Source organism: Phalaenopsis equestris, unplaced genomic scaffold (assembly GCF_001263595.1).
Source record: "Phalaenopsis equestris unplaced genomic scaffold, ASM126359v1 Scaffold000390, whole genome shotgun sequence".
In the NCBI taxonomy this organism is placed as follows: Eukaryota; Viridiplantae; Streptophyta; class Magnoliopsida; order Asparagales; family Orchidaceae; genus Phalaenopsis; species Phalaenopsis equestris.
In genome coordinates, this window is record NW_018164832.1 from 286,349 (window position 1) to 300,895 (window position 14,547).

At 33.3% G+C, this 14,547-nt stretch overlaps 1 protein-coding gene across 1 annotated transcript in view; it reads right to left on the bottom strand.

Moving 5' to 3' along the window:
- The window catches only part of LOC110026640 (polyadenylate-binding protein RBP47-like), a 43,029-nt gene extending 28,489 nt beyond the window's left edge, over positions 1 to 14,540 (bottom strand). The window contains exon 1 of the mRNA XM_020727653.1: positions 14,287 to 14,540. Within this exon, the coding sequence (XP_020583312.1) occupies positions 14,287 to 14,517 (231 nt within the window). The 5' untranslated portion in view covers positions 14,518 to 14,540. The remainder of the gene's footprint in view (positions 1 to 14,286) is intronic.
- Between the last annotated feature and the right edge of the window lie 7 nt (positions 14,541 to 14,547).

Consider the following 14,547-nt stretch of genomic DNA (forward strand, 5'->3'; position numbering starts at 1 on the left):
CACTTTGAAATGTAGTCTACTGCAATTAATATGTATAAAGGAATAAATAAAGGAATAAATGGTCCCATAAAATCTAATCCCCAAACATTAAAAATTTCAACTTCTAACATGAAATTTAGAGGCGTTTCATTTCTTCTAAATATATTACCTACTGGTTGACATCTATCACAAGTTTTTATGTATCTGTAAACATCTCTAAAAAGAGTAGGCCAATAAAATACAGCTTGTAAAATTTTATAAGCAGTTTTATCAATCTCAAAATGTCCTCCAAATTCAGAATCATGACATTTCTGAATGATTAGTTCAGTTTCTTCATAAGATACGCATCTTCTCATAATAAAATCCTTACATTGTTTATATAAATTAGGTTCATCCCAAAAATATGTTTTAGCATCATTAATGAATTTTCTTTGTTGTTGCAATGCTGCATAGGTGGCAAAATATCACTTACAATATAATTAACAACATCAGCATACCATGATATTTTCCACATATTTTCCACTCATTAATATTCATCAGGGAAACTGTCTGTAATTTCATTGTCAGTGATAATTCATGATTTTCTAATCTCGACAAATGATGCATATCTGATGGCACAATTTGATTATCAGTTCTCTTTCTATCAATAACCACAAGATGAAATTCTTGCATCAAAAGTATCCATCCAATTAACTTTAGTTTGACATCCTTCTTTTGTATCAGATATTTAATAGCAGAGTGATCAGTGTGCACAACACATTTAGTCCCAATTAAATAAGATCTAAATTTGTCTAAAGCATATACAATAGCCAGTAATTCTTTTTCAGTAATAGTATAATTAATTTGAGCATCATTAAGAGTTTTACTAGCGTAGTATATAACTTTAAAAATCTTTTCATACATTTGTCCAAGAACAGTTCCAATAACATAATCACTAACATCGCACATCAGTTTAAATGGTTTCTCTCAGTTATGTGAAACTATAATAGGGGCTGTGATTAGTTTTTCTTTTAATAACTCAAAGACATTTAAACAGTTTTCAGTAAATTCAAATTTCTTGTCCTTTTCTAAAAGTTGGCATAGAGATTTGGTAATTTTTTAAAAATCTTTAAAAAAACGCCTGTAAAAACTAACATGTCCAAGAAAACTCCTAACCTCTCTTACATTAGTAGGGGATGTTAGTTTAGATATAACTTGAATTTTTGCAAGGTCTACTTCCATACTATTTTCCGAAATTTTATGTCCTAACACTATTCCTCCTGCAACCATAAATTGACATTTCTCCCAATTTAGAACTAAATTAGTTCTTTCGCATAACTCCAAATTTTTTTCAAGATAATTTAAGCATGCGTCAAATGATGTTCTAAATACAAAGAAATCATTCATAAACATTTCTATTTCATCATCAATTAACTTGCTAAATATAGACATAACACATTTCTGGAATATTGCAGGTGCATTACATAATTCAAAAGACATTCTTCGAAAAGCAAAAGTTCCAAAAGGACTAGTAAATGTTGTATTTTCTTGATCCTCAGGAGCAATAGGAATTTGATGGTAGCCGGTATATCCATCTAAAAAGCAAAAATATTTGTGTCCAGCAAGTCTATCAAATATTTGGTCTAGGAATGGTAAAGATAAGTGATTTTTTGTAGTGACAGTGTTTAATTTTTTGTAATCGATGCAAATACGCACCCAGTAACTTGTCTGTAGGTATTAATTCATTATTCTCTTGTGCTTCAGCAGTCACCCCTCCTTTCTTAGGAACACAATGAATTGGACTTACCCAGACACTGTCCGAAATAGAATATATAATTCCAGTGTCTAACCATGCGTCCAACCATTTCAAAACTTCCTTTTTGACTACTTCTTTCATCATTGGGTTCAATCTCCTTTGTGGATCAACTCTTGGTTTATATTGTTCATCCAATATAGTTCTATGAATACAGATTGAAGGACTGATTCCTTTAATATCAGCTAAGATCCAACAAAAAACTTTCCTATATCTTTTTAATGTATCCAAAAGTTTTTGCTCTTGCAAATCATTTAACTCTAAAGATATAATAACAGGGAATGTAGATGAGTTTCCCAGAAACACATATTTCAAGTGGTTAGGCAATATTTTTAACTCAAGTTCAGGTGATTTTATAGTTGACGGAACTAGATTTTTATCAGCATTTCCTATAATAACCAGCATCTCAAATCTTTCCTGAACATAATCTAATCCTTCATTTTCTATTTCATCCAAAATAACTTCATTACTGTCTTCAAATTATTTTCTCTTCAAAATGTTCTTTAAAATGTTCATTCATTAGATGTTCACTAATTTCCATGTGAAAACATTCATTATCTCTTTCAACAGCAAGGTATTTCATAGATTTTGCAACGTTAAAATCACTTCTTGATTGTTAACTCTCATAGTTAATTCTCCCTTTTGAACATCTATCATAGTTTTTCCAATAGCTAAAAACAGTCTCCCTCAAATTATAGGTATTTATTTATCTTCCTCCATATCTAAAACAATGAAATCCACAAGAAAGATAAATTTATCAATTTTTACTAACACGTCTTCTATAACTCCCTTAGGATAAGTAATTGAACGATCTGCTAACTGAATAGTTACAGAAGTAGGTGAGACTTCTCCTAATCCTAATCTTTTGAAAATTGATAGAGAGATAAGATTAATGCTGGCTCCCAAATCACATAAAGCTCTTCCATAAAATTTTTCACCGATAGCACACGGTATAGTGAAACTACCTGGATCTTTTAATTTTTCAGGAATTTTTTTCTGAACAACTGCACTACACTCTATGCTAAGTGCAACAGTCTCATTATCAATGAACTTCCTTTTCTTGTTCAAAATATCTTTCATAAACTTCACATAATTGGGCATTTGCTCTAAAGCTTCTACAAAGGGAATTTTACCGTTGATTTCTTAAGAATTTCTAAAAACTTAGAAAATTATTTATCCTTTTTGTGTTGCTTCAATCTTTAAGGAAACGGTGGTGGAGGTTTCTCTACAGTAATCTTCATTGGGGATATTCTAAATCTGGGTATTGGGTATTCATGTTCCTTTTTCTTTTTCTGTATGGACTTCCTCTTTTTTAGTTTTCGTTTCTTTCTGCATTCTTGTTTCCAATTCTTTTCCACTTCGTAATTGTATCACTTTTATCTGTTATTTTGTTAATAGCATTTAAAGTCTCATAAAAAGGTTGATTATCCACAAATTTCCCAGATGAATTCTCTTCCATCATAGTAGGTGTTAGAGAATAATTCATTCCATAATGATCTAATTTCTTTGATATTACAGCAATCTACGAAGCTAACATAGATATTGCACTAACATCGAAGCTAACATAGATATTGCATCAGAATCGTGGATACTAGCTACTCTTTTAGGATTTACCCTTTCAAAGTGTCATTGAAAACTGTTGGTAGTCATCTCTTTTATTAACGAATAAATCTCATTAAAAGATTTTGACATTAAAGAACCACCAGCCGCAGCATTTATAATCGATCTAAGTGATCCCACTAATCCATTATAAAAAGTTTGAATTATCAACAAATCTGGTAACGAATGATGAGGGCACTTCCTAAGATCTTTAAATCTCTCCCAAGGATCATATATCGATTCTCCATCAATCTGACAGAATGATGTTATGTCATTTCTAAGTTTAGCAGTTTTGGATTGAGGAAAATATTTGGATAGAAATTTCTGTGAAAGTTCTCCCTAAGTTCTAATAGATTCTGGTGCTAACGAATTTAACCACATCTTAGTCTTATCCCTAAGTGAAAAAGGAAAAAGTCTAAATCTAACAACATCATTTGAAACTCTGTCATATTTAAAGGTAGCACAGTTCTAAAAAACTAGCAAGGTGTAAATTAAGATCTTCATTTGGTGTACCTCAGAATCGATTGTTTTGCACCATTTAGATAATAGCAGGTTTAAACTCAAATGAATTAGCAGCTACATCAGGATTTTGGATAGATAAGTGAATTTCATCTGTTGTAGGATTTGCATAATCTCATAAAGGTCTAGGTTGGTGTTCATTTTCTATTCCTTGATTGTTTACGTTGTTTTCCATTGTGTTAGAATTTCTAGGTTTTCTTTTTACTCTTCTAATTCTTCTAACAGTGTGTTCTAATTCTGAATCGTAGGGTATAAAATTTTTAGATCTAAATTTACGCATACAATTGAAATCAGTACACAGAAAAACAGTTAATTAAATATGAAAATAAGTTGCAATTCCAGTAAAAGTTTTCTCATAGTCCTAATTTGTCCGTTCTTCTAATTATGATTCTTGTTTACTATCGGCAACGACACCAAAAACTTGACAGTGACTTTATATATGCTTAAAATATATGCTTAAAAATACAAGTATTTAATACTGCTGCTGGACGATTTAATTCCTCAGCAACTGCACCAAAAACTTGACAACGGTTATAGATTTGATAAAGATGTATATATAAAATATTCAAAATATTCAATAATGGCAAAATCACATTTATCAACACAAGTATACGTATCGCTCAAGTAATATAAGGCTCTAATGGAGTCCTAGGATATCGATCCCAAAGGGAGTAATATTAGAGACTACGAACTAAGATTTTAGAAAATCAATACTTAATCACAACAATATAATTCAAATTGCTTATTTATCACAAATAGGCAATTGAAATAAATATGAGATTTTAATAACTCTTAAATAATTAAATCTACTAATAAAGTTTCTAATGTGAAATTCAATATATAAGAAAACATCATTCTCCTTGTCAAGAAATTAAAGGGAATGGATAAAGTGAATTAGTTCAATTTGTATTATGTCGAATAGGAGCATAACTATTCTTTACCCTTTGGTCTAGACATAAAGAACATTGACTAATCCTATGCTTATTTACTGAATCTGCGGCTAGGCTGGGAGGATACCGGCTCTCACTTCGGAACTCCGACGTTCCCCTCGCCTGAGGGCTAACATCTACACTTCAGCACTCTAAAATCTCCAATTCTATGCCCGAGATATTTATTTGCACCTAACTTCCAAGGACTTTGACCTCCCTGAATCTTGGATGTAATCTTCACTTTAATTGTAAAACTCAACATATTTTAACAAATCAATTGACTAGATTGAAAGTAAATTAAGATCGAAGTGAAAAGATCATTGCAACTTTTTTAACATTTTCATGACTCAACCAATTCAAATCACCATTTCACAAATCTCAAGACAAGGAAAAAAACAGAGAAAACTACTCAAAACTCATGGGAAAGACAACAAAACTCGAAATTTATATAAAAAAGCAAAGTCATACAAACTATAACAAGTAAATAACACTTATCTCTAATTCCTCCCCAAGCAAACTCCTCGAAGTTCCTCTGAATCTCTTCATTTCTTTACAACACACAAAATTCTTCTTCGAAGCGGCAAGGAGGAAGAAATCTCTCACTTTCCCTCCACTCTTACAATCTCTCGAAGAATTCCTCACAATCTAACCCTAAATTAAACTCTCTACACACTACTGGGGCTTTTGGACGTTGTTCGAACCTTCAAACTCCTCGAACTCCCCTCTAATTTTCGGCCAAAATTTTTTTTTAAAGTTGTAGAAGAGTTTTCCCAAGAGTTGCCTAAGTATTCCTCCAAAAATCGTCCACATTCAATGCACTTGTTGAGATAACCGCCGATCTCGCCGTCGATGGCCTCGAGGGCGTCGTCGGCCGGCCTTCTAAATTATTTGTCTGGATTCTCGGGAAAATCTCACTGTCGGCACCGTTGGGCTCGCCGTCGGCGCCCTCGTTCAAATCTTCACATTTTGGTCCTTTTCGCTCCTAATTCACTCATTTTTGCATCTTTTTGCTCCAATGACCCTAATTCATCATTCCTGCAACAAAACACAAAATACCTTTCTTTAAAGTGCAATATCATCAAAATCAGTATAAAATAGGTATGAAAATCTCAACATATTTTCCTTTGGTCAATCACTAGTAAGAGAACAAGGAGCTAAAGGCACAGGTGGTGACAATGAAGATCGAGGTGTTCTTTGAGGCACTCCCTTCTCACATGAGGCTAGAAAAGATTCTAGGTTAGCGGCTTGGAGTAGCATCACACCATTCGATCAATTCATTCGGTCAAGCCTGGTCGACCAGAAGTTCGAACTTAGATGAATTTGTTGCTCTTTATACCAGCTCCGACGACTCGGATGCTGAAGGTAAAGGAGAGTGTTCCAATCAACTTCTAGAGATTTTTTTCTAGAAAAAACTTTTGTAAAGCTAATATAAATGAAATCTTTTGTATACATAAAATAATTATATATTTTTTGCAGTTAAGAATGAATGAAGCTTTTCGATCATCTTTTCATACATTTGCTTCTTTTTATCGTTTACCTTTATTATGTTATTTCCTCATGATAATTCTTGGTGATGAGTATTTGTATTGGTTGATGACTCGGACCTTAGAAAAGGTCGTCGGTTGTTTTTTGATTTGTCATGACCCGACACAAATCTTGCACTGTTGGTCTCATTTTACTTCAGTCGGATTTGTCGCCTCAGTTGAGCCTCCCCATTCGTCGATACTAAGGCAGATCTTGTAGCTATCTTTGCATGAGTAACCACCGAGACTCTCTACTAGGTGATTTGTGTCTTACTCTTTGCATAGCTTGTCGTACTGAGCAGAGAACCACCTTTAGAGCTTTATCCATATTGAGCTCTAAGGTTGAATTTTCGATCCTGGTGTTGTGTGTCAGATTTGTTGTTAGGATGCCTATAATGTCGCTATCGGGTGCCTTTATTATTTTATGATATTGTCACCTAACTCCCATCTTATGCTTTTCAAAAACTCGGTTGTTCCGTCGGTTTGCCGCCTCAGTTAGGCTACACCTTTCGTCAAAACTTAGGTGAATCTTATTGTTGTCTTCGCAGGGGTAACCGTTGAGACTCGCCACTTGAGTGATTTGTGCCTTACCCTTCGCGGAGCTTTTCACTACTGGGCAGGGAACCACCTCCAAAGCTTTATCTGATTCAGGCTTGGAGACCAAGACTTATGAGGCGGGAGCGTTGTGGGATGTTCAAACAGTCGAAACTCTTTGGGATTGTTGTTGGCATTGCTACTTCGATCCAAGTTTCTCAATTGTCAATTGGATATGGGAAAACATTAGAGAAATGTGTGTAATAACACAAGATAGATTTTGAAGTAATATTTTTTCTATTTACTGAGTAAGATGTTAGCTTTCCGAAATTGATTGAGAGGTGCGTAGGTGCAAACGATCGGCTTGCCCCGACCGTTGGTAGCCGACCACTTGTTTTGCAGTTCTTACCTCTTAGCCAAGACCTCAAAGAAGACGATAGAAATGACATTTTCGGCTCCAGGTCTGTTGTTGCATGAACTCCTTAAGGAGCTCCTTGTTAGGAATGTCACTGAGATGCATTTCTCCTCATTGGTGTCGCTTCTTTTTTTTTTTTTTTGTAGCATGCTCCATGCTCACCACACCTTTCAAGATGTTAAATTCAGATTTTTTCCAATGGGGCATGTCCAAGAATCGAAGCAGTAGCAACTTTGAGGGAGAAATAGAGAGAGACAGAGGGAAAAATAAATAAAAGAGCACACATAAGCTTGCCTTGTAAGAGCGAATTGGGATATTTCTGGACTCTGTAATCCATTTTATATATTGTAACTGAGGGGTTATAGAAGAGGAGGGGAGAGAGATCCCCTTACAATAGTGGATCTGGAGAGAAGAGCCTACGGAGGCGAAAGCCTAAAGAGACAAGAAACCCCCTATACATGCTATGGACCCCTACTTATAGAAGATAGAGAGCCAAAGATGAAAAATTACATGTCTGCCCCTGTTAATAGGGGTGTTATAGGATATTATTATCATTTGTCATGTCTTATTATATTTGTAACTAATTCTGACATCATTTAGTATAGCCTGGAGCTTTTCGGCCTGGTGGTACTCGGGTCGGTTGACCGACCTAGCGTCGGTTGGCTATTTTGTTCGAATACCGGTCAACCTTCCCTTTGGGAAGCCGGTAGGCTTTGACAGTGGCAGCCGGTCAGCCTTAGTGTGGCTGGTCAGCTTGCTTGACTATGGTTCCTAGGTGATTTCTAAAAATCTTTTGGGGGAATTATTAAGAGAGCCCTATGTTGATACTTGTGATTATTGAGGATATTAGATCTTTATCTGGTCGTTGGCATGGATGACTCTCTTGTTGGCCTGGGTGGCCCTTTGATTGTTTAACTGACTTTCATTCGACTGATAGTTTTACAGTTGGTCGTCAGCCCTTTGGTTGGTTGGCGGTCTTCAATTGATCAGCTTTTTGAGTACTAGTAGTTTTTCATCGGAGGGATGATCCTCGTTTTATTTCTTTTAATCTTGACATTTAGAATGTATCGAAATTCGTGCATACCATTTTTAGGTGTACACGTTCATAATCCTTCAAATATACTTTGAATCTAGCAAACTGGTACTAAAATGATTATTTTTTAATCATTAGAATGATCAATTAGTCTTTAAGATTTCATTAAAGTGTTGTATTAATCAAATTACTCCAAAATCTATTCTAAGACTCCAGTTCTTACTTGATATCTCATCGAGAGCATCTAAATATATTTAGCATGTTGCAAGTAGGTTCGAACAAAGAAGATGTGTAACTTTTTTACTTTAAATTTAAATTACAATTTATTTAAAAAATATGCCATCTAATTCATCATCTCTCACTAAGATATTATATATAAGAAGCTCAGTAGCTAGCAAATGCTAAAGAAGTAAAGAAGTTGATGCACAAGCACATTTTTAAGAAATTAATGCACTAATTATGGTCATATTTCATTAGGCATCAAGTTGACTAAATTCCACCAGTCATTACTTATGATTAATGATCAGACTCCAATCTATTGATCTCAATATCAGTTCCAAATGTGCATTAAATGCTCAATGTTTAAGGATTAATAGAGGCAATCAGACTTGAACAGTTGCATATAATTGGTTTTATGATCTCTATCATCCTGCCTTCCACTTTACTCAATTGCCATTGAGCTCATAAATTCATGATGTTCAAAAACAAAAGTTTTCCAATAAACAGTCTAACTTTGATTATCTAACATTTAAGATTAAAAGATTGGATTTATATTCAACGAAAATGTTGTTTTCAATAAGTAGATTCCACGTTAAGTGTTGATGGCAAAATATAATGTCATTGATATTATGTTACCCACTATGGAGCACAGAAATAATATGACATAAATATGACAATACATCATAATTGTAAGAAGTAAACATGACACTACATGGATATGTTTTAAATTTAATAAACTTTTCATATAAATATAGATTTTTTTTACTATTCTCTACTAAATATCAAAGGATGAAATATAATATCATAAAAAAAAGTTTATAATGATAAAAAAAATCAAACATGATTAATAACAAAAAAAAAAGCTTTATCACGCAAGCATTCATTAATCAATTTTAGTTGTCATATGCTTTACTAGAATCAATATAACTTCCAAAAAGTCTAAAATCTCTAACAAAAAAAATAAAAAACATTGTCATCTTCAAAATATTCAAATAAAATATAAATACAAGAGCATAACTAATGAGAGTTATCATAGTTAATGTTAAGGTGATCATTAGTGTGAGGTCTCACATCCACTCCAGCAACACATTCACCTCTATATAGAAAAAACACAATCTTCAGATATGGCATATTCAGATAGAGAGAGACTAGCAACTTAAAGTATTCTAATATCATCTATTGTTTTTAATATATCTCTCTAGTATCCCATAAACTAACCTACTTTTGAGTGTATTTTGAGCTTCAACTAGACAAAAGACAAAGATTAGTATGCACAAAAACTAAATATTTATCTTGTTCAGAAGTGATCTTATTCCTCTTAACTGAATTGATAAAAGACTACATGCTTTAATTTTTTTTTTTTTTTTTTTTTTTTGAATGAATATGATTGATCCATAATTTAAAAAATAAATAAATTTGAAGCTGTGAGAAACTAGCTTGTAAATCATCTGCCAATCTTTCATCCATAATGCCTTAAGAAGCTACAGTCATGATTAAAAAAAGCAACACTAAATCCAAATGGTTGGAATCCTCTTTACTATTTAAAAAATTCCTCTTCAAATATTATTCCTCTTATTTGATATCTCAATTTAAAAAAAAAAACTAAAAGGATGTATGAGGAGTGGAGGAAGAGTATTTTGATCCCATTTTTAAAAATAAAATGGATGCACAATAGTGTGCAAATTATAGAGGAAATTATAGAGGAATTGCAAATTATAGAGGAATCAAGTATAGATTTATGAGAGAGTAATTGAACATAGGTTAAGACGTGATACAAATGTTTCTCATAATCAGTATAGATTTATGTTGGGCAAGTCTACTATGGAAGCTATACATTTATTGAGAGGTTTGATGGAGAAGTACAGAGAGAGTAAGAATGATCTACATAAAATTTTTATTGATTTAAAAAAAGCTTATGATAAAGTTCCAAAAAAAGTTCTTTGGAGAGTTCAAAAGAAAAAAGACGTTGATATGATTTATATTCAAGTCATTAAAGATATGTATCCTAGAGCTGTTATTTGTGTTCGAATAAAACGAGAATTCAACAAATATTTTTCTATTTCACTTGGATTACATCAAAGATCAACTTTCAACCCTTATCTTTTTGCTTTAGTTATGGATGCTATTCCTAGATATTTACAGCAGGATGTACCTTGGCATAAGCTTTTCCTGATGACATCCTTCTAGTGGATAAGACTAAGGGTCTGTTTGGGGCGGCTGCAGCTTATTGAATAATCTGCTGATAAGCTGATTAAAAATAATCTGCTGATAAGCTAGGTGCGGTAGCTTGGTAGCTATTACAAATTTTTATTTTTTTGGAAAAGTCAGACCGCAGCCAGAAAGCTTCCACAGTACCTAAATAGGTGCGGTGTTAAAACACTGTTTTTAGCTTTTTAAAAACGCATAAGCTACCAAAACGCAGTTTACCCAAACAGGTCAGGTGCGTTTTCAAAACGTCACCGCACCAAATAAGCAGCACCAAACGGACCCTAAAGAAAGACCTCAGTAAAAAAATTGAATTATGGCGGTCTATATTAGAGTATAAAGGCCTTCATTTGAGTAGATCTAAAACTGAACATAGAATGTAAAGTTAGTAGTTATAGATTTAGTGGTAGAGTTATAACAATGGACGAGAAATCACTAAAAGGTGTGAATGTTTTAGATATCTCGAGTATATTGTTCAAAGTGATGGTGATATAGATGAGGATGTTATTAGTAGAATTCATGTTGGATGGTTGAAGTGGAGGAATGCATCAGGTTTATTGTGTGATAAAAAAATATCACTTATACTTAAAAGAAAAATTTTATAAGATGGTGGTGATACTTGCAATGTTATAGGCACAGAATGTAGTCCTATAAAAGACAAGCATAAAACTAACTTAAGTGTTTCTAAAATGAGAATGCTTAAGTGGATGAGCGGCTTGACAGTTAGGGACGAAATGCGAAACTAATATATCCATGAAAGGGTTGGTGTAGCTCCAATGGCAGACAAAATTAGATAGTTGACTTAGATGGTTTGATCACATTAAATGCAAACCATCTGATTATCCGGCTAAGAGTATAGATGCTTTTGATTTGACTTGTGTTAATGAAGTTAGAGAAAGACATAAAAAAAACTTGGGCGTGTTGTATAAAAAATGATCATAAATTATTAGAATTAAATGAAAATATGACACTTAATAGGACACAATGGATAAAAAGAATTCATGTAGTTGACCCCACTTAGTGGGATAAAGGCTTGTTGTTGTTGTTATATTTAATATCTTCATAATTTTAAATGGAACAATATGATTTTAAGCTTCACTTAGCTAAGAATGTATGATAGAATGTCTACCTAAACTTTCTAACAAATTGAGCTATAACCCTAAAATATGTTCCTTTGATCTTTCGCTGACAAAATATAACAATTAAATTATTCATCGCCCTCGGCTTCAATCACTCCTTTTTCATCTAATTTGATAACATGTATCATAAAATTTTGTGTCATACAATATGAGTTATTTACAACCAAATTAGTGCACATATGAGTAGATATAATCCTACTAAAAAAACTAAAAAAACTTTAAGAATTTATTGAGGATGCAAATAATAAGATTAAAGAGCTATAGTCTATAACTATTATTGACTAAAATTGTTAAGCCAAATGATGGTAGATACCTATTTGTAATTAATTGAGTTAGCTTATAAGCTTAAGAACAAAACAAAAGCAAAGTAAATTTTTAGAATCACCATAACAAATCAACATCATACGCATTTTATTACATTTGGCTTCAAAGAATAGGGGTAGAGGAGGAGATGGCCACCTAGAGATTTAGGGTAAAGATTTGTTAAAACTATAAATAGAATAAATAGACAAAATATTTTAATTTTTTCAAGACAAATCAACCAAAAAGAAAGAAATCCCGACAATTTAATTTCAACTTTGACTATACATCATCAGCTTTGGTTAGTTATATGTGAGGAAAATAGCTTTGGCTTTGAGTTTGAAGGTGGGGATGTGCTTTCGGCTTCGAAGCAAAGGGTGAAATGTGATGTGAGGTGGGGATGTACTCTATCTTTAGTTTCGTGTCTTGGTTTAGAAGATAAGGCAAGATGCAACGTGAAGTTGGGGGGACGTGTTTTCGTCTTCAGCTGTATTTGTATACTAGCTTTGACACGAGAGATTCATCTTCATCATATTGTGGCTTTTTCTTCATCTTCATATATTGGCTTCGAAAGAGAAGATCCTAAATGTATCAGGTTAGAGTAGCTCCTATATTTTTTATTTCATGTGGCCCATGAGTTTAAGTACGGAATATTATCCCACTATGACAAAAAATGTATGTTTCGTGTCCTAATGTGTCCCATAAGTGTTAGAGCATGTTAAATACATATTCATATCTGACATGTGTTCTAAACATTCAAAGAAGCAATTTGGAAGTGAAAATTGTCCTAATATTCAATTTTCCTCTTCTTTCCTTTTATTTTGGAAAAAGGAATAGCTTTTTGTTGAATTCTTTAATGCAAACTTCAAACATAAGCAACCGAAAAATAGAGATTACATGTGATGAAATCAATTTCATTAAACGTGTGGTTTAGAAGCAAAGTAAAGCGATGCACTTCCCCTGCACATCGCTCTAGAACAAGGTCACAACAAATTGCCCATATCGCACCACTTCTCCTTGAAGTGTTGCGCATTCAGCTCTATATCATTAGAAAAATTTAGTTTAGATTATATGGTTCAATTCAACATCTTTTGCAATAACAACCCAAAAAAATTGTTTATGCTTATTATTGAATGTATTTACTGTGTCAGCTACTCATTAATTCTTTGTTCTCTCCCAATAAAACTATTTGCTTATTGGTGGTTCTTCTCTTCAAGCTCTCTTGCTTGGTAGTTTTCTTATGTGTTAATTTCTCACTAATTATTAGTGCTGGCATTGGCTGCTTCTAGCTCACAAACTTCTTCTCAAGAATTCTTCTGAATCCCTCTTCTTCAATCTCTCTTACTTAATACTGCTTAAACGCCTTGATCGCTTATTAGAAACTCAATTTTATGAATATTCTTAATCTTTTCAAGTATTCTTACAAAATTTTATTTATATCTTTGATTCCTTCTATTGCCTTTTGAATAGAGCATTAAAGTAAAATAATTGAATGTATCATTAAACTTACTGAAATTTATTACTCGATGTGATTTAAATTTGTTTAACTAAATAACTATCATATTCACATAATATATGCATAAACGATAAACAAACTACAATAATCCAACTAGTAAAACAACCATTTCATTTTGTGCTAAGTGCATTGACACAAAATAAAAATAAAAGAGAACACATCGTATTGTGCCTAGCTTTTCAAAATGGTTGGATGAAATCTACAAATCAATTAAATTCTAATCAAAACAAACATGCCAGCATAGTATAACATACAGACGAGTCCCGTGCAATAATCTTCATTCAAAAATCTAAATTATTTCCCCACAATGTCTTAAAATGGTAAATCACATGAATCTTGAGAACCATTACTTTTTACCTAAACAAATTTACAAAATTTGACCAGCCACTACATTGTTTCCATTAAATTTTCTCAGCCTAACTAGCATCATCATTCCTTACACCATGTCTAACTTCATAAGAAAAACAAACAAACAAAAAGAAAAGAAAAAACAAAAAACAAATGCCTGCTTCAGAAATCAGAACCAACAAAGTCGCAAGCAAAATTAGACGAAGAACGATGAAACCGAAACGAGAATCTCTTACCTCGCCGGTATGGCCGAAGCAGCCATAGAGGTAGTTCTCATCCATCCAGTAATGGAGATCTCCGACCCAGATCGTCGTGTTCTCTTCCCCTGAATGAGCCCCCAATCCACCAACAGCCACGATCGGCGGAGCGTACTGGCCATATACCGGCGGTACAGGAGTTGGCATCGGAAGGTAAGGAAAATATCGAGACCCATAATGCCTAGGAAGCTGCGCCATAGCTCCCATCATCTGTTGCTGAATCGCCGCCGCCGCGGCAGG